This window comes from Salmo trutta, chromosome 33 (assembly GCF_901001165.1).
Source record: "Salmo trutta chromosome 33, fSalTru1.1, whole genome shotgun sequence".
Classification (NCBI taxonomy): domain Eukaryota; kingdom Metazoa; phylum Chordata; class Actinopteri; order Salmoniformes; family Salmonidae; genus Salmo; species Salmo trutta.
Window position 1 is genome coordinate 13,182,601 of NC_042989.1, and position 24,036 is coordinate 13,206,636.

Here is a 24,036-nt window from a genome sequence, read left to right on the forward strand (position 1 = left end):
TTCTCTGAACCAGCTTCATGAGTTGTGTTGTGACAAGGTAGGGGTGGTATACAGAAGATAGGGCTATTTGGTAAAAGACCAAGTCCATATTATGGCAAGAACAGCTCAAATAAGCAAAGAGAAACCATCCATTATTACTTTAACTTCTTAAATCTAGGCGTTCCGCCAGCGGAACCCCTAGCCAAGAGCCAATGGGGTCGCATGGCACGAAATACAAAAACGCAATAATATTTTTTTTTTAAATTTACGACTATTTTACACCATTTTAAAGACAAGACTCTCGTTAATCTAACCACATTGTCCGATTTCAAAAAGGCTTTACAGCGAAAGCAAAACAATAGATTATGTTTCCAAGCAAGCATATATGTCACATAAACCCAAAACACAGCTAAATGAAGCACTAACCGTTGATGGTCTTCATCAGATGACACTCCTAGGACATTATGTTATACAATACATGCATGTTTTGTTCAATCAAGTTCATATTTATATCCAAAAACAGCTTTTTACATTGGCATGTGATGTTCAGAACATGCATTCCCACCAGAAACTTCCGGTGAATTTACTAAATTACTCATCATAAACCTTGACAAAATACATAATTATTTTAAGAATTATAGATACTGAACTCCTTTATGCAATCGTTATGTCAGATTTTAAAATAGCTTTTCGGCGAAAGCACATTTTGCAATATTCTGAGTACATAGTTTAGCCATCACGGCTAGCTATTTTGACACCCGCCAACTTCGGGGCACACTAAACTCAGAATTACTATTAGAAAAATGGTATTACCTTTGCTGATCTTCATCAGAATGCACTCCCAGGACTGCTACTTCCACAAGAAATGTTGTTTTTGTACCAAATAATCCATATTTATGTCCAAATACCTCCGTTTTGTTCGTGCGTTCAGGTCACTATCCAAAGGGTAACGCGCGAGCGCATATCGAGACAAAAATCAAAATGTTCCTTTACCGTACTTAGAAGCATGTCAACCGCTGTTTAAAATCAATTTTTTATGTTTTTTTTCTCGTAAAATAGTAATAACATTCCAACCGGACAATAGTGTATTCATTCAAAGACGAAAAGAAAAAAGAACATGGTCTCATGAAGCGCATCTCCAATCTCTTAGTCACCAGGCAGACCAAATCGGGTACGTTTTTTTTCATCAGGCCGTGAAAATACTGCCCCCTATCCCAAACAGGAAAAGACATGAAGATCAGTCAATCCGGGAACATTTCAAGAACTTTGACAGTTTCTTCAAATGCATTTGCCTAAATCATCAAGCGCTATGATGAAACTGGCTCTCATGAGGTCCGCCACAGGAACGGAAGAGAGTAGGAAGAGTTAGCTCTGCTGCAAAGGATAAGTTCATTAGAGTTACCAGCCTCAGAAATTGTAGCCCAAATAAAATGCTTCAAAGAGTTCAAGTAACAAACACAATTCAACATCAACTGTTCAGAGGAGACTGCGTGAATCAGGCCTTCATGGTCGAATTGCTGCAAAGAAACCACTACTAAAAAGGACACCAATAAGAAGAGACTTGCTTGGGCCAAGAAACATGAGCGGTGGACCAGTGGAAATCTGTCCTTTGGTCTGAAGCATGGAGGAGGTGGTGTGATGGTGTGGGGGTTCTTTGCTGGTGACACTGATTTATTTAGAATTCAAGGCACACTTAACCAGCATGGCTAGCACAGCATTCTGCAGATATACACCATCCCATCTGGTTTGCACTTAGTGGGACTATAATTTGTTTTTCAACAGGACAATGACCCAAAACACATCTCCAGGTTATGTAAGGGGAATTTGACCAAAAAGGAGAGTGATGAGTGCTGCATGCGATGACCTGGCCACAAACCCCCGACCTCAACCAAAATGAGATGGTTTGGAATGAGTTGGACTGCAGAGCGAAGGAAAAGCAGCCAACAAGTGCTCAGCATATGTGGGAACTTCTCCAAGACTGTTAGAAAAGCATTCCTCATGAAGCTGGTTGAGAGAATGACAAGAGTGTGCAAAGCTGTCATTATGGCAAAGGGTGGCTACTTTGAAAAATCTAAAATATATTTTGATTTGTTTAATACTTTTTGGTTACTACAATGATTCCATATGTGTTATTTCATAGTTTTGATGTCTTCACTATTATTCTACAATGTAGAAAATAGTAAAAATAAAGAAAAACCCTTGAATGAGTAGTTGTGTCCAAACTTTTGACTGGTACTGTACACACAATATGTATACTGTTTGCCAAGGTAGATAGTTTACAGTATAATACAGGGATATGTGACTGACTGACTGCTTCTACACTGACTCAGTCTTCAAATGGGAATCTAATTCTAAAGTAGGCCTACCTGGTTGGCTCAATTAAAAGGGTTTGTTAATGTTTTGTAATTTAAACTTTATTCATTCAGATTATCATTGAGATCAAATCAATTTTGCAAGAAAGACATGTTGAATATGTTAGAAAAGGCTATGTTACCTGTACAGCACAGCCTAGGATCAACAGCAGCAGTCTCTTCACCTCCTCCATGCCCTTACCTGTTGAAGATGAAAGTGAACTGATTAAAAACACCCATTCCTTATACAGTGAGGGGAAAAAAGTATTTGATCCCCTGCTGATTTTGTACGTTTGCCCACTGACAAAGAAATTATGAGTCTATAATTTTAATGGTAGGTTTATTTGAACAGTGAGAGACAGAATAACAACAAATAAATCCAGAAAAACGCATGTCAAAAATGTTATAAAATTATTTGCATTTTAATGAGGGAAATCGGTTTAAGTCCCACAGCTCTGCAGGGCAGTCACTATCTGACACAGCCATAAAGTCATAAAATATAATTTTAAATCTAACCTTTTCCCTAACCTTAGTGGCACCCCAGTCTCATTTATTATTTAATTTAACACTACGATGGAGCCGGAGGAGATGGCTGGCGTTTTACGATCCCCTAACCAATTGTGCTATTGTGTGTTTTTTCACGTTATTTGTAACTTATTTTGTACAATGTTTCTGCCATCATGTCTTATGACCGAAGAGCTTATAGATATCAAGACAGCGATTACTCACCCCGTACTGGAGGAATACTTTTTCTTTAACTAGTCGGACGGAAAGGATTTACTTCAGACGCCCGACAAGGCCCCTCATCCCAGTCATTTGCAGGAGAAAGAGACATCGGAGGCGAAGGTCTGGTTGCCTTGTAAGGATCCGACAGCAAGCGGGTAATCTCCCTTTACCATACGTACCATTTTTATAAAAAAAATGTTACCTTCATTTAACTAGGCAAGTCCGTTAAGAACAAATTCTTATTTTCAATGACGGCCGAGGAACAGTGCCTTGTTCAGGGGCAGAACGATTTTTACCTTGTCAGCTCTGGGATTCGATCTTGCAACCTTTTGGGTTCTAGTCCAACGCTCTAATCACTAGGCTACCTGCCGCCCCAACGTACAACTCCCTATTAGCCAACATACAATCAATGGAAAATAAAATAGACGAACTACGATCACGTATATCCTACCAACGGGACATTAAAAACTAACATCTTATGTATCACCAATTCGTGGCTGAACGACAACATGAATAACATACAGCTGGGGGGTTTTAAGCTTTTTCGGCAAGATAGAACAGCGGCCTCTGGTAAGACAAGGGTTGGCGGTCTATGTATATTTGTAAACAGCTGGTGCATGAAATCTAAGGATGTCTCAATGTTTTGTATCTCATGAAACTGCAGACCACACTATTTACCAAGAGCATTTTCATCTATATTCTTTGTAGCTGTCTATTTACTACCACAAACCGATGCTGACACTAAGACAGCACTCAATGAGCTGTATACGGCCATAAGCCAGAAAACTCTCATCCAGGAGGCGGCGCTCCTAGTGGCCGGTGACTTTAATGCCGGAAAACTTAAATCAGTTTCACCGAATTTCTACCAGCACTTTACATGTGCAACCAGAGGGGGGGAAAAAATCTTAAAATTTAGACCACATTTACTCCACACACAGATGCATACAAAGCTCTCCCTCGCCCTCCATTTGGAAAATCTGACCATAATTATATCCTCCCGATTCCTGCTCACAAGCAAAAACTAAAGCAGGAAGCACCAGTGACTCGGTCAATAAGAAAGTGGTCAGATGAACAGATGCTAAGCTACAGGACTGTTTTGCTGACTGGAAAATGTTCCGGGATTCTTCTGATGGCATTGAGGAGTACACCACATCAGTCACTGGATTCATCAATAAGTGCAAAGATGACGTCATCGTACTTACATACCCCAACCAGACGGATTACCAGGACGCGTGCGCCGAGTATGCGCAGACCAACTGGCAAGTGTCTTCACTGACATTTTCAACCTGTCCCTGATGGAGTCTGTAATACCAACATGTTTCAAGCAGACCACCATAGTCCCTGTGCCCAAGAACACTAAGGTAACCTGCCTAAATGACTACCGACCCATAGCACTCACTTCTGTGGCCATGAAATGCTTTGTAAGGCTGGTCATGGCTCACATCAACACCATTATCCCAGAAACCCTATTCCCACTCCAATTTGCATACCACCCCAACAGATCCACAGATGATGCAATCTATTGCACTCAACACTGCCCTTTCCCACCTGGACAAAAGGAACACCTATGCAAGAACGCTATTCATTGACTACAGCTCAGCGTTCAACACCATTGTGCCGTCAAAGCACATTACGAAGATAAGGACCCTGGGACTAAACACCTCCCTATGCTACTGGATCCTGAACTTCCTGACGGGCCATCCCCAGGTGGTATGGATAGGCAACAACCCATCGATCACGCTGATCCTCAAAACAAGGGCCCCTCAGGGGTGTACTCCCTGTTCACTCATGACTGCATTGCCAGGCATGACTCCAACACCATCATCAAGTCTGCCGAAGACAACAGTGGTAGGCCTGATCACCGACAACGATGAGACAACCTATAGGGAGGTGGTCAGAGACCTGGCCGTGTGGTGCCAGGATAACAACCTCTCCCTCAAAGACAAAAGGAGATGATTGTGGACTACAGGAAAAGGAGGACCAAGCACGCCTCCATTCTCATCGACAGAGCTATAGCAGAGCAGGTTGAGAGCTTCAAGTTCCTTGGTGTCCACATCAACAAACTAACAATGTTCCAAACACACTAAGAATGTCCTGAAGCGGGAAAGACAAATCCTATTCCTCCTCAGGAGACTCGGCATGGGTCCTCAGAACCGCAAAAGGTTTTACAGCTCCACCATCAAGAGCATCCTGACAGGTTGCATCACTGCCTGGTATGGCAACTGCTCGGACTCCGACCGCAAGGCTCTAGAGGGTAGCACATATGGCGCAGTACATCACTGTGGCTAAGCTTCCTGCCATCCAGGACTTCTATACCAGGCGGTGTCAGAGGAAGGCCCTAAAAATTGTCAAAGACTCCAGCCACCCTAGTCATAGACTGTTCTCTCTGCTACCGCATGGCAACAGGTACCGGAGCACCAAGTCTAGGTCCAAAAGGCTTCTTAACAGCTTCTACTCCCAAGCCATAAGACTCCTGAACAGTTACTCAAAGGGCTACCTAGACCCTACTTTTACGCTACTGCTACTCTCTGTTAATCTATGCATAGTCACTTTAACTCTACCTTCATGTACATATTACCTTGACTAACCGGTACCCCCTTGTAACCGGTTTGAAATGGCTAACTAGTTAGCGGGGTGAGCAGTAATAGCATTTAAAATCGGTGACGTCACTTGCTGAGTCCTTGAAGTAGTTGTTTCACTTGCTCTGCAAGGGCCGCGGCTTTTGTGGAGCGATAGGTAACGATGCTTCGAGGGTGACTGTTGATGTGTACAGGGGGTCCCTGGTTTGAGCCCAGGTAGGTGTGAGGAAAGGGAAGGAAGAACTGTTACACCCACACATTGACTCTGTACCGGTAGCCCCTGTATATAGCCTCGCTACTGTTATTTTACTGCTGCTGTTTAATTATTTGTTACTTTTATTTTAAATTTTTTACTTCACACCTCTGTGAGGTCTACACCTGTTGTATTCAGTGCATGTAACAAATAAAATATAAATTTGATTTACTTAACAAAAAGGCCCATCTGAATTAGGTAGTCCAGGCAAGTCATAGCACAAGTGAGTGAGTGGGTGGGGGGTGGAGGGGGGCTTTCCTCTTTTGTTCTCTATTTGCTCCTCAAGCAAGGGGGAGGCCAATGACCTCACGGAATCTGATCAGACCAACTCCTTGAATGCCCTACTCCTTGAAGTTGTGTATATCGCTTTTCAACAGTACAAGCAAAATCATCTCTGGGAGGACATCTTGAAATTAAGACATTTTTGTTTATGATTTTTTGCGATATACAGTGACTTTAGAAAGAATTCATACCCCTTGACTTACTCAACATTGTTGTTACAGCCTAAATTCAAAATGTATTAAATACATCCCACCCATCACCTCATAATGACAAAGTGAAAACATATTTAGAGAAATGTTTGCAAATTTATTGAAAATTAAAGAGAAATATCAAATTGACATAAGTATTCACACCCCTGAGTCAATACATGTTAGAATCACATTTTGCATCAATTACAGCTGTGAGTCTTTCTGGGTAAGTCTCTTAGAGCTTTGCACACCTGGATTGTACAATATTTGCACATTCTTTTCAAAATTCTTCAAGCACTGTCAAGTTGGTGGCTGATCATTGCTAAACAGCCATTTTCAAGCCTTACAATTGATTTTAAAGCCAAATTAAGTCAAGACTAACTAGGACACAGGAACATTCAATTAGAAAACCCAGGTCTTTGTGGTTGAATCTGTTTTTGAGATTCACTGATCGACTGAGGGATGTTACAGATAAACGCATGTGTGGGGTACAGATGAGGCAGTCATTCAAAAATCATGTTAAAACACTATTATTGCACACCGAGTCCATGCAACTTATGTGATTTAAGCATATTTTTACTCCTAAACTTATTTAGGCTTGCCATAACAAAAGGGTTTAATACTTAGTCAATATATTTCAGCTTTTCATTTAATACATTAACATAATTCCACTTTGACATTATGGGGTATTGTGTGTAGGACTGTGACACAAAAGCTCAATTTAATACATTTTTAATTCAGGCTGTAACCACAACATTTGTTAAAGGTAAGGGGTGTGAATACTTTCTGAAGGCACTGTATAGCCAATTGACTTTTCAGCTGGCCTATCTAGTGGTAAGGGAAGACCCCCATGAAATGATCAAAAAGGAATGGCTACTTATTGGCATTGGGCGAACCGTATACACAAATCGCAAACGCCACTCAAATGGATGGCAGTTCATCAAAAACATACTGCAAGCGGAACATGGCAAATGCCAGGCGATCCAAAAATCCCAAAGGGGTGAGTGCATTCCACCGTAGGATTTCATATGGGAAATGGTCAAAGTCAGGTCTCAAGGGTGAAATTATCAAAATCTCATTTTTTTCAAAATTGTAAACCCTCATATCAAGTGTGTTTTGTACCATTTTTCGAAATGTCTTTTTTTTTGTCAATTATACATATGTAGTAACCATATGGACATACATTTGTCTTATTTTATTGAGTTTTCCCAAAAGGCCTTTGTTTTGTCCATTTGCCATATATGATCATAGGAAGTTAGCCAGAGCTTAAAAGTCAGTGAACAATGGCCAAATGGTGTGTGTATGAGATATATATATATATACACACGTATTTAAAGTACTAAATCAGGCTGTTATGTCCATTTGCCATATATGATCATAAGAAGTCGGCTTTCGAACACAAAAGTCAGTCAACCATGTGCAAATGACATATATAATGTCGAGATGGCCTATATACTGACCAAATGATATACATCACTATGTTAAGCCCTGAATCAACCTAGAAGATCTATTTGATCACAGGAAGTCAGAATTTCTCATTGGTGTTGATTCAGCATGTCCATTTCGTAATGGGAAGTCCTTACGGATATACATTGGCAATGGACATTGTCAACTTGCAGAAGAGCATGTTCACACTGACAATATAGCATGTGTGTAATTGGACACTGTCCAATCACTTGTTGGTGTTGATTTCAGCCTGTCCATTTGGTGAAGGTAAATCCGTCATTAAATACATTGGAAATGTACAATTGTACACTGTCCATTTGCAAAGTATTACAATGGGCATTTAACATCACGAATTGGACATGCTCTAATATACTGCAGAAATGCCCAATTGACTGAACTCGGGATGGCTGAGCAGTGAGTGGTTCCTCTCCATCGCTCGTTAATGTTGATTTCAGCCTGTCTATTTGGTGATGGTAAATCCCTCATTAAATACAATGGAAATGTACACTGTCCATTCGCAATGTAAAACATACAATGCCAATATATTATACTGTCATCAAGTCAGCCATCAGTCAATAGGATATCATACTGATGCCAAACTTATACATACCGACAAACTTACTTTGTCCAACTCTTTTAGAAGCCAACTATCGCATATTTCAGAGCCGGCCCACAATTCATAGCGCCTTCTGTTAACCTCTCTGGTATCATTGGGACGCTATCGTCCCACCTCAACAACAGCCAGTGAAATTGCAGGGCGCCAAATTCAAACAGAAATCCCATAATTAAAATTCCTCAAACATACAAGTATTATACACCATTTTAAAGATAAACTTCTTGTTAATCCAACCAGTGTCCGATTTCAAAAAGGCTTTATGGCGAAAGCACACCATGCGATTATGTTAGGACAATGCCTAGCCACAAGAAACCATACAGACATTTTCCAGCCAAGGAGAGGACTCACAAAAGTCAGAAATAGTGATTAAATGAATCACTAACCTTTGATGATCTTCATCTGGTGGCACTCCATGTTACACAATAAATGTTCGTTTTGTTCAAAAAAGTCCCTTTTTATGTCCAAAAACCTGTTTAAATTGGCGCGTTTTCAGTAATGCATTGTCTCAAATAACATCTGGTGAAATTGCAGAGCCAAATCAAATTACAGAAATACTCATCATAAACATTGATGAAAGATACAAGTGTTATACATAGGATTAAAAGATAAACGTCTTGTTAATCCAGCCGCTGTGTCAGATTTCAAAAAGGCTTTACGGCGAAAGCACACCATGCGATTATGTTAGGACAGCACCTAGCCACAAAACACCACACAGACATTTTCCAGCCAAGGAGAGGACTCACAAAAGTCAGAAATAGCGATTAGATTAATCACTTACCTTTGATGATCTTCATTTGGTGGCACTCCCAGGACTCCATGTTACACAATAAATGTTTGTTTTGTTGGATAATGTCCCTCTTTATGTCCAAAAACCTCTGTTTTGTTGGTGCGTTTAGTTCAGTAATCCAAAAAAGGCAGAAAGCGCGCTCTCACCATCCAGACGAAAAGTCAAAAAGTACAATAAAAGTTTGTAGAAACATGTCAAACGATGTTTAAAATCAATCCTCAGGTTGTTTTTGTCATAAATAATCAATAATATTTCAACCGGACAAAAGCTTTGTCAATAGAAAAGGAGAAACAAGAAAGGCGCGGTCCCGATCACGCGCTGGACTCATGTCTGGAAATGTCCACTGTCCACATTGAAAGTGCTGTATCTCCCTAATTTTTCAGAGTAAAAGCCTGAAACAATGCCTAAAGACTGGCCACATGTAGAAGAAGCCATAGAGATTGTGAACTGGGTCCCAAGTCTTTGTATGGTGGATAGGCTTTCAATGGAAAAACAGCCTTTTGAAATAATAGTACTTCCTAGATGGATTTTCTTCAGGTTTTCGCCTGCCATATCAGTTCTGCTATACTCACAGACATTATTTTAACAGTTTTGGAAACTTTAGAGTGTTTTCTATCCAAATCATCTGCATATCCTAGCTTCTGGGCCTGAGTAGCAGGCAGTTTAATTTGGGCACGCTTTTCATCCAAAATTCCGAATGCTGCCCCCTACCCTAGTGAAGTTAAAACCATAAAAAAAAGAAAATTGGGTCCAGTTCTGGCATTATGTAGGCCTAGCTGAGGCGACCCCGAATTTGGCTCGATAGGTCATTCGGAGCCAGAGCAGCGACCTTAATTAGTGCTGAAAATTCACGTTTTTCATTGGTTGCTACAGGGTCCCTGAACAAGCTACCGGACAGAAACCTGTAGGGTCGGTCTCTATGGGCCGAGGCGGTTTCAATGTACCTAGTCTTGTGATTCCGGGACTTCCCTAAATTTTGTCTTTTTTGCAATGTTAAATGAATTGAAGACATTGCAAATGGACGAGGCTGTTTCTCAGACTGAGAACCTTCTAAAGACACATAACTCACCGTGAACTACTGACTTAAGCTCTGGAACAGGATTCTAACGTTTCAGATCTCTAGGTTTGACGGTTCTTTGATGGTTCGAATGCAGGTAACTATTTCAGGCTCTGTGTGTCTGTAAGCCCCACACTATGTCACTCCATTTGACTGTGTGTGTGAGAGCGAGAGTATAGAAAAATCCCATGGAGCCCCAAAACCCACCTTAATGGATTCGCCTGAACACGCCTCAACTGGATCGTCAACTTAAAAACATTTATTTAAGCATCATGAAATGGACTTTGTACGAATTCTCGTAAACTACTATAGATAAATAGCTGGTTACACAGTTGAAGTCAGAAGTTTACATACACTTAGGTTGGAGTAATTAAAACTCGTTTTTCAACCACCACAAATTTCTTGTTATAGTTTTGGCAAGTCGGTTAGGACATCTACTTTGTGCATGATAGAAGTCATTTTTCCAACAATTGTTTACAGACAGATTATTTCACTTATAACTCACTGTATCACAATTCCAACCGGGTCAGAAGTTTACATACACTAAGTTGACTGTGCCTTTAAACAGCTTGTAATCTTCCAGAAAATATCATGGCTTTAGAAGCTTCTGACTCAAATTATGTTAATTAGCCTATTGGAAGTGTACCTGTGGATGTATTTCAAGGCCTACCTTCAAACTCCGTGCCTCTTTGCGTGACATCATGGGAAAATCAAAAGAATTCAGCCAAGACCTCAGAATAAATAAATAAATTGGAGACCTCCACAAGTCTGATTCATCCTTGGGAGCAATTTCCAAATGCTTGAAGGTACCACGTTAATCTGTACAAACAATAGTACGCAAGTATAAACACTATGGGAACACTTAGCCGTCATATCGCTCAGGATGGAGACGCGTTCTGTTTCCTAGAGATGAAAGTACTTGGTGTGAAAAAGTGCAAATCAATCTCAGAACAGCAAAGGACCTTGGGAAGATGCTGGAGGAAACAGGTACAGAAGTACTCACAAAAGTATCTATATCCACAGTAAAATGAGTCCTACATCGACATAACCTGAAAGGCCGCTCAGCAAGGAAGAAGACACTGCTCCAAAACCACCATAAAAAAAGACAGACTACGGTTTGCACATGGAGAAATGTCCTCTGGTCTGATGAAACAAAAATAGAACTGTTTGGCCATAATGACCATCGTTATGTTTGGAGGAAAAAGAGGGAGGCTTGCAAGCCGAAGAACACCATCCCAACCGTGAAGCACGGGGTGGCAGCATCATGTTGTGGGGGTGCTTTGCTGCAGGAGGAACTGGTGCACTTCACCAAATATATGGCATCATGAGGGAGGGAAATTATGTGGATATATTGAAGCAACATCTCAAAACATCAGTCAGGAAGTTAAAGCTTGGTCGCAAATGGGTCTTCCAAATGGACAATGACCCCAAGCATACTTCCAAAGTGTGGCAAAATGGCTTAAGGACAACAAAGTCAAGGTATTGGAGTGGCCATCACATAGCCCTGACCTCTATCCTATAGACAATTTGTGGGCAGAACTGAAAAAACGTGTGCGAGTAAGGAGGCCTACAAACCTGACTCAGTTACACCAGCTCTGTCAGGAGGAATGGGCCAAAATTCACCCAACTTATTGTGGGAAGCTTGTGGAAGGCTTCCCAAAACATTTGACCCAAGTTAAACAATTTAAAGGCAATCCTACCAAATACTAATTGATTGTATGTAAACTTCTGACCCACTGGGAACATGATGAAAGACATAAAAGCTGAAATAAATCACTATTATTCTGACATTTCACATTCTTAAAATAAAGTGGTGATCCTAAATGATTAAATGTCAGGAATTGTGAAAAACCGAGTTTAAATATAGTTGGCTACGGTGTATGTAACCTTCCGACTTCAACTGTATTTTTCCTTACACTGTAGGTTTATGTACTTTGACGTGAAGCGGTCAAATTAGCACTGTATTACTGTTTTCAACCTTTAATCCCACAAAATGTGCATTAACTCAAAGAGCGTTGTGGCCTCGATGCCATCTTGTTTCTAGGCTAAAAGTACATTTGGCCACCCCTGTGCTCACCGAGTTTCGTTTGAAGTCTTTTCCGTTTACGAGAAACGGCCATGTCCATTTGGTGATGAAATGTCCATTTGTCATATACAGCCAGCTGGTGGAATTTTCCGGAAGAGCAGATTTTTTTATTATTTATTACAATTTGATATTGCAGAAACCAATTGTCCAGAAAACGCATTTTATTTTTTACTTCCCGGAACACCGGGCCCAGGGGGACGACCTGAGGCCTTCGGCCTATTTTAATAACACTCGCAGACGTCCAGTAAGGGACCATCCATTTGCAATATGAAGATCCTCATCAATCATAAGGGAAATGACACAAGCGTCATCCCAATAAACATCAACCTGCCAGGCAGGCAGCAAATCCCAAATGACAGTTTTGTGGACCTCTCCCATCCCCCCAGTTCTCACACCAGTGGGCTGGAAGATCTCGCCCATCACTGATGGTTAGGAGCCATCAGTTAGTGGGTCAATCATTAAGATCTGCCACAGCTCAGGATTACATTTGGGTGTTTTGTGGATGTAGCAAGCCCTTCATTTTTAAAAGACACATATGATTGTAAAAAAGTATTTACCATGTTGTTTTGTGCAGGGTTTGTCTGGGATCAGCTGTGTGTGTGTGTGTGTGTGTGTGTGTGTGTGTGTGTGTGTGTGTGTGTGTGTGTGTGTCCCCTTGGGCCTGGAAGGGACTTCAAAAAAGCTTGATCAACACTCTGGGGAAGGGGCAACACGGTTGCCATGGAGACTCTGTCTGCGACCCAGCTCTGCCCTTATTCCATTGAGACCAACTAAGAAGACAAAAGAGTTACACAGGGCAGGCAGTGGTGTAACCCTGAGAGGAGCTTTTCACTGTTTCGAATCTACACTTAACATAGGAAGTCACAGAAAAGCTAACTTCCTGGGGCCATTCCGTACAAACATAACGCATCAATCCACACACATACCCCCCATTAACCAATATTGAGATTCAGTTCACATACCAAGGCTGGCTTACAGCTAAAGCCTCCCAACAACTCCACCACTCAATGTTAGACCACTATTGTCCTTGATTGCTAAACACGTTTTCATACGGAACCAATCAATAGGCCTAGATCTAGACAACTTGACCTCCGGCTAGAAAATAAAAAAATAAACCACATAGGTCTTGATAAGTTATTTGTGTGTCTGACAGACAGTTGCAGGAACTAACATGCAAAACAAGCGTGCGAGCGGCATGGTAGTGGCCCAACCCATGAAAGGCCTAGCCACCGGGAGGAGAAGGAACAACATTGTCTGGCGGTGAAGCTGAACACTTCAAACATGACGTCATTATCCTGGAGATACTCTACTCTCACGCCAGCAGTTACAAAAGCCATAGAAATAACTGGTCTGGTGTTCCTTTTATTCATTCATGCATACAGTACTGCAAGTACATGCATGAACTACATACATTATGTGTGAACTACGGGGTATTAGCTTTATGGAGTCATCTAGCTAGGTGGAGTTTCAAAAAAGTCATAAGGGACAGAGGCGCCATGAACCACACTAGCTAAATTTAAACTCATGACAGAGTAGTGTACACAATATACGGTTCTGGGATCAGAGATTAAAATTAGATGAGGAAACAAAAACAACTCTTCCTTCTCATAAAAGTTTAGTTGTTACTAATCAGACTAGATGGTCCCATCAAGGCTCAATATACCATAGTAGCCTTAGGTGAACTATCCCCAGCTATACCTGTATCTTGCGGACAGCAGGCCTCTGACCTTTCCACACCCACTATATAAGGTCTGACGGTCTCCATAGGCACATCTAGCCATATCAGGTCTATCCTGGCGAGGTTGTCAACACCAGGCCGGAGAGCCCACACACTCAGCACTCTCCATGGCCTGATTAGCCTCCTACAGATAGAAGGGCTCCAATGGACTTTTCCTGCCTTTCCCACTTCCTGACTGACCCCAGTAAAAGGCCACAACATGTGCATCCTTTCCACCCCAACAGGCCCTCATACAGTACAGTGTCTGAGATTACAAGGGAATACGTAAAGGCATTTGTAAGCACTTATTGTGAGTGTGAACAAGAGATGGGAACCCCTAATTTAAATATTGCACTAGCCAGCTAGTCAACTGGATTTAGAGGCGTAGCTACCTGAGGCTTGTTGTGAGTTTGTGAACAAGAGAATGAGCACCACAGTACCTGAGAGGGGGTCCTTCGCGATGGTCAGCACATTAGGCAGGGTCATCAGGATGAGCTGCTGGAGACTGTCCTGAAAACACAGAGGAGAACATACCGGGTTAAGTAAGAGCAGGACCAGAGGAAGGAAACCATTGCAGCAGAAGTCCTGTGTTGACTTGTAACCCAGTGCAGGGGTTAACTAGGCTAACTAATAAAGCCACAGACTCCAGCTAGAACAGAACAGGAAGCTTCCACCGGCATGATTTTGAAGGGTGAAGTCGCTAAGAGCTTGAACAGGGACCCACAGCAAGGTGGGAAAGGGAAACGTATTAAACACAGACAGGAAATATTGATGGAAAGGAGGACCATTTTCAGTTTGTAGAGAACACGTTTGGGGAGGAGGGGAGTTCATACAGTAATCAACGCAGTGCCCAGCTGTAACAATCTCCTAGTGAGAGAGAAAATGGGCAGGGTTGTAATAACACACACAAAATTCACAGAACGGTACATGTTGGGAATCAGGAAGGAACACAATCACATACATACAACATGTGCATGCATGTAAGTACTGTTTGTTCTCTCGTTTGTCACACTCACATGGGTAACAAATTGAATGCTCAATGTCTGTGTGAGAGAATGGACCAGAGGAACAATGGACACCTTGGTAACAAGCTATAACACACACACAGACACAGTAAACCAGACCCAACACGTCCAAATGACCTTAGCTCCTCGTTCAAACACACACACCTACATAGAAAACATTACACCCACACAACTTGACACTGGTAGGTCACCTGTAATGGTTATAGCTGTAAACCCCAGGCATGTGCTCCAAACAACTCATTGTCGTAAAATGAAAAACTTGACTCTTGGAGAATTTAACTGAAGTCTGTTTGAATTAAACAGTCTTCAGGTAATACTGCAGGTTATGTAAAAAGGGAAAACTGAAAGATTAGGGTCAAGTTAACCTCATTGTGAGAGAGAGTGCGAGAGAAAAAGAGAGCATTGGCACAGAAGTTACTATGACATCTTTACTCCTTTTCTTTCCCTCCTTTCCCATACAGGTTTCACTGGACTCTAGAGGCATTAGATTAGACAGGCCTGGGGGAGAATCAAAGGGCCTGCCGCCACTACAAGGGAGGGGCCTTCTGTATAGAGGGGCTGGGTGGTGGTGGTGTGGGGTAATGACCACTTTCACTCTCCCTCCCCTCCCATTGCAGCAGACCCTTGGCAGAGGCCCCGGCCTAGCTACAGCTCCATTGTCAGGTAAAAACCGTTGAGCATTCCATTTGTTACCCATGTCATCCTGAGAAACCTCTAACACAAAAAACACCCCCCACTTCTCTGTTTCAAATGCACTGAACTAGAAAGCCAGAGCACAAGATCGGTTAAGAAACAGCAGAACAGAGCAGAGCCTAACTGCCTGCTAGGCTCCTCATCGTACACTAGCCGCAGCTCAGTGAAAATGTCACCAGGTGTTGCTTTTCCTTAGTTCCCCTGGTAGTCCATAAATTCCATTGCGCAAATACATACCATAGATACATGACATAGATCCAGACATGAAACAATTGTTCTATTCCTTGATTAGCAAGATTTTTACATTATTTTAAAATTAAGTTCTGCTCGGCAAGGCTTTGAGTTGCTGTGATAGTTTGTTCCACTCAACAGTGCCAGTATATAAAAAGGTGATCTTACCAGATACTCCACCCTTTTCTCTACAGATAGCCAGACTAGCTGATTAAAATGCTCGACCTTCAGATGAGTACGAGGAGGGAGTTAAGTAGTTTCCTCCCAGATTGCAGTTCCTAGGGCTTCTACTAGATGTCAACAGTCTTTAGAAAGAGTTTCGGGCTTGTTTTTTTTTAAATGAGCTAGAATTTGTAGTTTTTCTAAGTGGCTCTCGTTTTGTCTGTAGTGTTTGTTGCGTGTTCCGGTGGGTGCGCGTACTTTGTTATTTATCTCCGGTACTGGTCTCCGGTATACTCAGTCTTAAATTTTATCGTTTATTTACATAATAGGGTACCTGAGGATTGATTAGGAACGTTCTTTGACTTGTTTAGAAGAAGTTTATTGGTAACTTACGGGATTCATTTGTTTGCATTTTGAACGAGGGAAACCGGTGGATTACTGAGTCAAGCGCACCATTGAAACTTACTTTTTTGGGATATAAAGATGGACTTTATCGAACAAAAAGGACTATTTGTTATGTAGCTGGGACCCTTGTGATTGCAACCAGATGAAGATCTTCAAAGGTAAGTGATTTATTTTATCGCTGTATCTGACTTTCGTGACGCATCTGCTTGGTTGGAAAATGTATGTAATGCTTACGATTTCTGTAATTTGAATTCGGCGCTCTGCAATTTCACCGGATGTTGGGCAGGTGGGACGGTAGCATCCCAATGATCTGTAAGAAGTTAAAACCTTCACAGCCATAGTGTCAACAGTAAAGTACCCATCCAATTCACACCCAAGGTAGCTGACCGAGGTTTTTTGTGTAACCACTGAGTTGCCCACTTAGACACTAAAACCAGGGGAACTTCAAGCTTTACTCTGGATTCTGTTGTTCCAATATGCAGAGAAAGGTTTTCTGAAAGTAATTTACTGATATTGTATAACTCTGCACTAAGGATCTTTTCCACTGAGGCTGTGTTCTTATGGGACACCAGTAGAGCAGAGTCATCTGCATACCAAATCAATTACGATTTGATTTCATATCGTTAACATGTGTCTATCTTCATGCTCCTAGACTTTAGTGCTGCATTCGACACCAAATCGAGCCCAACATTCTTTTGGAGGGATTGGAAGCCACATTTGGTTTACGCGGACAAGTTCTTCACTGGTTTACATCTGATCTGTCAGAAAAATATCAGTTAGTCTCTGTGGATGGCTTGTCCTCTGACAAATCAATGGAAAGTTTCGGTGTTCCTCAAGGTTCCATTCTAAGACCACTATTGTTCTCTATCTATCTATCTATCTATCTATCTATCTATCTATCTATCTATCTATCTTACCGCTTGGTAATGTCATTCGGAAACAACTTCAACATTCACTGCTATGCAGAAGACACACAAGCAGTACATTTCGATCAAACATGGTGAAGCCCCAAAATTCCTGTGTTCCAGACATAAGGAAGTGGATGGCAGCAAATGTTTTACTTTTAAACTCAAACAAAACAGAAACACTAGTTCTAGGTCCCAAGAAACAAAGATCTGCTGTCAGATCTGACAATGAATCGATGGTTGTACAGTCGTCTCAAATAAAACTGAAGAACCTAGGCATTACTCTGGACCCGGATCTCCCTTTTGAAAAATCAAAAAATATTTCATCTTTAACATTGTAAAAATCTAACTTTTGTCCAGAAATGATTCATTAAAGCTAATCCATGCTTTTGTGACATCAAGATTAGACAACTGGCTACCCAGATAAGGCAATCAAACTTCAGCTAGTGCTAAATATGGCTGCTAGAATCTTGGCTAGAACCCCAAAATGTTATGTTACTCCAGTGCTAGCCTCTACACTGGCTTCCTGTTAATAAGGCTAGGGCTTAAGGTTTTACTGCTAACGTACAAATACATTATGGACTTGCTCCTGCCCATCTCGACAATTTTGTTCTGCAGTAGATAGCGACACGTACGTTATGGTCACAAGACACAGGCCTCTTTATTGTTCCTAGAATTTCTAAGCAAACAGCTGGACGCAGGGCTTTTGACTATAGAGGTACATTTTTATGGAATGGTCTGCCGATCCACGTGAGAGACGCAGTCTCAGTCTCAACCTTTAAGTCTTTACTGAAGACATCTCTTCAGCAGGTCCTATGATTGAGTGCAGTCTGGCCCATGAGTGTGAAGGTGAATGGCAAGGCACTGGAGTGATGAACCACCTTTGCTGTCTCTGCCTGGCCGGCTCCCCTCTCTCCACTGGGATTCTCTGCCTCTGACCCCATTACGGGGGCTGTCACTGGCTTGCCCTTCCTGTCCTCGGGCTCATGTAGTGGGGAGATCTACATGGGCTATACTCAGCCTCGTCTCAGGGTAGTAAGTTAGTGGTCTGTTGATATCCCTTTAGTGGTGTGGAGAAAGTGATTTGGCAAGTGTTTGGGGTTATATCTTGCCTGGTTGGCCCTGTCCGGGGCCAACGTTGGACAGGGCCACAGTGTTCCCCGATCTCCCGTCTCAGTCGACAGTATCTATGCTGCAATAGTCTATGTGCCAGGGGGCTAGAGTCAGTCTGTCATATCTGGTGCAATTCTCCTTTGTGATCTTAGGTACCCTCCCTCTAATTCTCCCATCCCCTCTCCCCCCTCCCGGAGGACCTGAGCCCTAGGATCATGCCTCAGGACAACATGGCCTGATGACTCCTGGCTGTCCCTGTCCATCTGGTTAAGCTGCTGATCCAGTTTCTGTGGTTTTGCCTGCAGCTATGGAACCCTAACCTGTTCATCAGTCGTGCTACCTTGTCGTGCTGCTGATCCAGTTTCTGGTGTTTTGCCTGAGGCTATGGAACACTAACCTGGAACACTAGCTTGTCACCTTCTCTCTCTCTCTCTCTCTCGCCTCCCCTGATAAAGTATGTTAAAAACAATAGACGTGTCAGTGGAGTGGGACATTCTAAAACCAGACCAAGACAAAGAATATTAGTCTTTCTCTATTCCTCTCTGTTCATAAATTACTTTTTGCAGCACTTTAGACAGCGCACTGAAAATAGATACATCTATAGCTGCCCTTCTCGGTTTTCCTGCCATTCTTGTGGATAGGGATCACACGAGCATGTTTCGTAACTGTGGGAACTACCTTGCTCAATCAAGATGTTGATTAAATAAGACTTTACTACTTCTCTGCTATTAACAGATGCTTGGGTTTGGGGGCAACATTACTAAATAAGCATGGTGCATCTGGACTGGAGCCTCTTATGGCCATAAAAACATAAGACTGTCTGACTAGAGGGCCCCATATATCTGTTATTCTGTTACACCTCATCAATATTCAAAACACAGGCTTACGTTCTAGCCGTCACACACCCCCAGGCCTTTATAGAAAACAGCTCTTAATTGAATGGCTACTTAACTAGATCAATTTAGGGAAGCAACATCATTAAACAATGTCCCATTACAAGATTTGTATAATATGGCTAGCACTGGGGCTTTGTAGAGGTGTTACAGGCTCAAGCCATCATGTTTGAGCAGGCAGATGATCAGCGAGAGGAAGCTGAGGGAGAACCGCAGCTCTGAGCCCGGCTGCCTATCGGTTTACCCTCTGGAGGACGGGCCAGTGAGGATACTAACAGTAGCTGCAGGTGTTGGCTATGATGCATAGCTAAATAGAGTTCCCTAGCTATCTCGGTCTACGACCCAAATGGCACCATATGCCCATTATAGGGCACTACTTTTGACTAGGCTCTTCTCAAATGTAGCGCACTATAACGAGAATAGGGTGTCATTTGGAACGCATAATCTCTTTGCCTGGTCAACTCCTGCTGTCAGCTAGTCCAAATCATCTAAATCAGCATAAGAGAAACCAAACCAGTGTAAATTAAACATGACAAAAGCCAGGCAGATGGTGCCTTCAAGGCTCTAACTAGACCTTATTGATGGAGATAGGAGAGAGAGATATTTGCCTTGTTTTTCCAGTACTGGGTCATAATCATTAGGCACCAATAAAAAAAAATGTATAATTGAAATGACAAAACAGGGAGGGAGGGACTACCTGGACTTGTCCAATCAGAAAAAATCTATATTTTCAGTTTACCGTTTAAAAAAGTTGATGAAGATGCTATGGTGGGTCCAACTGAACACAACGCTGGTTTATCAGCCATGTTAGTGGAAAACAGGCTGGGACACTAACAAAAAAAGGTCGGGTTTACATTATTGATAAGTGCAGATGGATTTCAGCCTGCAGGAACAGGTGAGGTCATGTTCAGGTACTGGAGTCAAATATCTCCTCTCCTACCCTCTCGCCATTATCCACTCAACAATGATAACTCCTTCAGTACAAAAACTAAAATAGTTTCTGGCTGACCTCATACCTTCGTGTGATCAGGTGTGTACTGTGCAATAGGTAGACGTGTCCTTGACAACAGCCATCTCCACTGTAAAATCTACCTTTGTTTAAACGGGGAAGTGGGGAGGAGAATGAAAATGACTTTGTGATCATCATCTACAGCTCAGTAACATTATGGAACCATCGTTGGGAGGAATGGCTTTGAAGATGTTGGAACCAGAGGGTCAAAGAAAGATCACAGGCCAGAAATGTTGGAAGAAAAAAAAAAAGATGCTTGGGCCCCATTTCCTCTTCCTATGTTGCTATGCAGAACAATACAGAGCTCTGCAATCTAGGAAATCCATAGGTCATGTGTTTTTGTTTGGTTTTCTGGACCTTTGACTTGATGGTTATTTGGAGACCGATTAGCCTGTTCACGTAAAGCTGACAGAGGAGCTGTAGACCAAGTGTTTTAAATTCTACATGTACGTCATTAGGAGTGAGACGAGTCAGCAAGTGAAAGCAAGCACAAGTGAAAGGTTGAGACAAAAGCAGAGAGAGGAGAGCTTCAGCCTCCTCTCCTCCTCCCCAACCAGCCAAGATCAGGGAGAAAGCAGAGGCAGGCTGGGTAGCGCCGCAGCAGTGCTGGGCTCGACACAGTAACGTCAGTCAGAGAATGTTCCCCCAGGCCACACTGCCCCCAATGGGCCTCTCTTCCAATCACCGAGCCTTTCCCCCTCAGCACAGACTGCCCATGGGAACAGCAGGACTTCCACCTACTCCGCCAGAGCTGCTTCAAAGCACTACCTACCTACCTACTATACATACCAAACATACCATACATACATACAATTGAAGTCGGAAGTTTACATACACCTTAGCCGAATGCATTTTAACTCAGTTTCACAATTCCTGACATTTAATCTGAATAAAAAATGGCCTGTCTGAGGATCAGCACTTTGTTTTAAGAATGTGAAATGTCAGAATAATAGAAGAGATATATTTATTTGAGCTTTAATTTCTTTCATCACATTCCCAGCGGGTCAGAAGACATACATACACTCAATTAGTATTTGGTAGCATTGCCTTTAAATTGTTTAACTTGGGTCAAATGTTTTGGGTAGCCTTCCACAAGCTTCCCACAATAAGTGGGAATTTGGCCCATTCCTCCTGACAGAGCTAGTGTAACTGAGTCAGGTTTATAGGCCTCCTTGCTCGCACACGCTTTTTCAGTTCTGCCCACAAATTTTCTATAGGATTGAGGTCAGGGCTTTGTGATGGCCTCTCCAATACCTTGATTTTGTTGTCCTTAAGCCATTTTGCCACAACTTGGAAAGTACTTGGGGTCATTGTCCATTTGGAAGACCCATTTTCGACCAAGCTTGAACTTCCTGACTTATGTCTTGAGATGTTGCTTCAATATATCCACATAATTTTCTTTCCTCATGATGCCATCTATTTTGTGAAGTGCACCAGTCCCTCCTGCAGCAAAGCACCCCCACAACATGATGCTGCCATCCCCATGCTTCACGGTTGAGATGGTGTTCTTTGGCTTGCAAGCCTCCCCCTTGTGCACTATTGTTTGTACAGATGAACGTGGTTCCTTCAGGTATTTGGAAATTGCTCCCAAGGATGAACCAGACTTATGGAGGTCTACAATTGTTTTTCTGAGGTCTTGGCTGATTTCTTTGAATTTTCCCATGATGTCAAGCAAAGGGGCACTGAGTTTGAAGGTAGGCCTTGAAATACATCCACAGGTACACCTCTAATTGACTCAAATGATGTCAAATCAGAAGCTTCTAAACCCATGACATTTTCTGGAATTTTCCAAGCTGTTTAAAGGCACAGTCAACTTAGTGTATGTAAACTTCTGACCCACTGGAATTGTGATTATTTCACTTATAATTCACTTATAATTCACTGTCTAAACAATTGTTGGAAAAATGACTTGTGTCATGCACAAAGTAGATGTCCTAACCGACTTGCCAAAACTATAGTTTGTTAACAAAATAATGTGTGGAGTGGTTGAAAAACGAGTTTAAATGACTCCAACCTTAGTGTATGTAAACTTCCGACTTCAACTGTACATACTAATGTGTGTACTGTGCCTCTGCTTTCTCCCAGTTACAATCTCATCCAAGAGACATTTAGGTATTGCACTTAAAATAAATAAATTCCTTTCCCCCAATGTCCTGTATTTTAGTTGTACACTGTAAACAATGGGCTGTATAGACAGAGCTCCATGACCAGGTATTATAAGAGGAAAAGAGACCACACCCAAAACAGTTTTCCTGAGGAGAAGACAACACTAGTCTAAACAGTGCTGCTGCTGCTTGCTGCTGTGTTAGGGAAGCCCTACATTAAGTATGAAGCTCTTGTACTACGGGATGAGGCCCCACAAGCACATTATATACACTCAGCAAAAAAAGAAACGTCCTCTCACTGTCAACTGCGCTTAAATTCAGCAAACTTAACGGGTAAATATTTGTATGAACATAAGATTCAACAGACAAACTGAACAAGTTCCACAGACATGTGACTAACAGAAATGGATTAATGTGTCCCTGAACAAAGGGGGGGTTCAAAATCAAAAGTAACAGTCAGTATCTGGTGTGGCCACCAGCTGCATTAAGTACTGCAGTGAATCTCCTCCTCATGGACTGCACCAGATTTGCCAGTTCTTGCTGTGAGATGTTACCCCACCCCGCCCTAGCCCTCACCCTTCGAGCCAACAGGTCCCAGACTTGCTCAATGGGATTGTGATCCGGGCTCGTCGCTGGCCATGGCAGAACACTGACATTCCTGTCTTGCATGAAATCACACACACAGAACGAGCAGTATGGCTGGTGGCTTTGTCATGCTGGAGGGTCATGTCAGGATGAGCATGCAGGAAGAGTACCACATGAGGGAGTAGGATGTCTACCCTGTAACGCACAGCGTTGAGATTGCCTTCAATGACAACAAGCTCAGTCCGATGATGCTGTGACACACCGCCCCAGACCATGACAGACCCTCCATCTGCAAATCGATCCCGCTCCAGAGTACAGGCCTCAGTGTAACGCTCATTCCTCTGACAAACGCAAATCCGACCATCAAAACCGTGACTCGTCAGTGAAGAGCACTTTTTGCCAGTCCTGTCTGGTCCAGCAAAGGTGGGTTTGTGCCCATGTTGTTGCCGGTGATGTCTGGTGAGGATATGCCTTACAACAGGCCTACAAGCCCTCACTCCAGCATCTCTCAGCCTATTGCAGACAGTCTGAGCACTAATGGAGGGATTGTGCGTTCCTGGTGTAACTCGGGCAGTTGTTGTTGCCATCCTGTACCCGTCCCGCAGGTGATGTTCGGATGTACCAATCCTGTGCAGGTGTTACACGTGGTCGGCCACTGCGAGGACGATCAGCTGTCCGTTCTGTCTCCCTGTAGCGCCGTCTTAGGTGTCTCACAGTACGGACTGTGAGGCTCTCGAGGGTGTCACAACTAGGAACAGTCTGGCATTGTGCCAAACCAACACCTTGCACCCACCTGCTGCCACCTGCCACCCTACCTAAACAAACAGCAGAATAACTGAAGAT

General features: G+C 42.5%; 1 protein-coding gene across 1 annotated transcript in view; it reads right to left on the bottom strand.

The window, feature by feature from the left end:
• The window catches only part of LOC115172417 (protein Daple), an 84,549-nt gene that overhangs the window by 38,336 nt on the left and 22,177 nt on the right, over positions 1 to 24,036 (bottom strand). Inside the window, exons 4-5 of the mRNA XM_029729842.1 lie at positions 14,508 to 14,577; positions 2,474 to 2,532 (exon numbers count right to left, since the gene is read on the bottom strand). Coding sequence (XP_029585702.1) covers positions 2,474 to 2,532; positions 14,508 to 14,577 — 129 coding nt within the window. The remainder of the gene's footprint in view (positions 1 to 2,473; positions 2,533 to 14,507; positions 14,578 to 24,036) is intronic.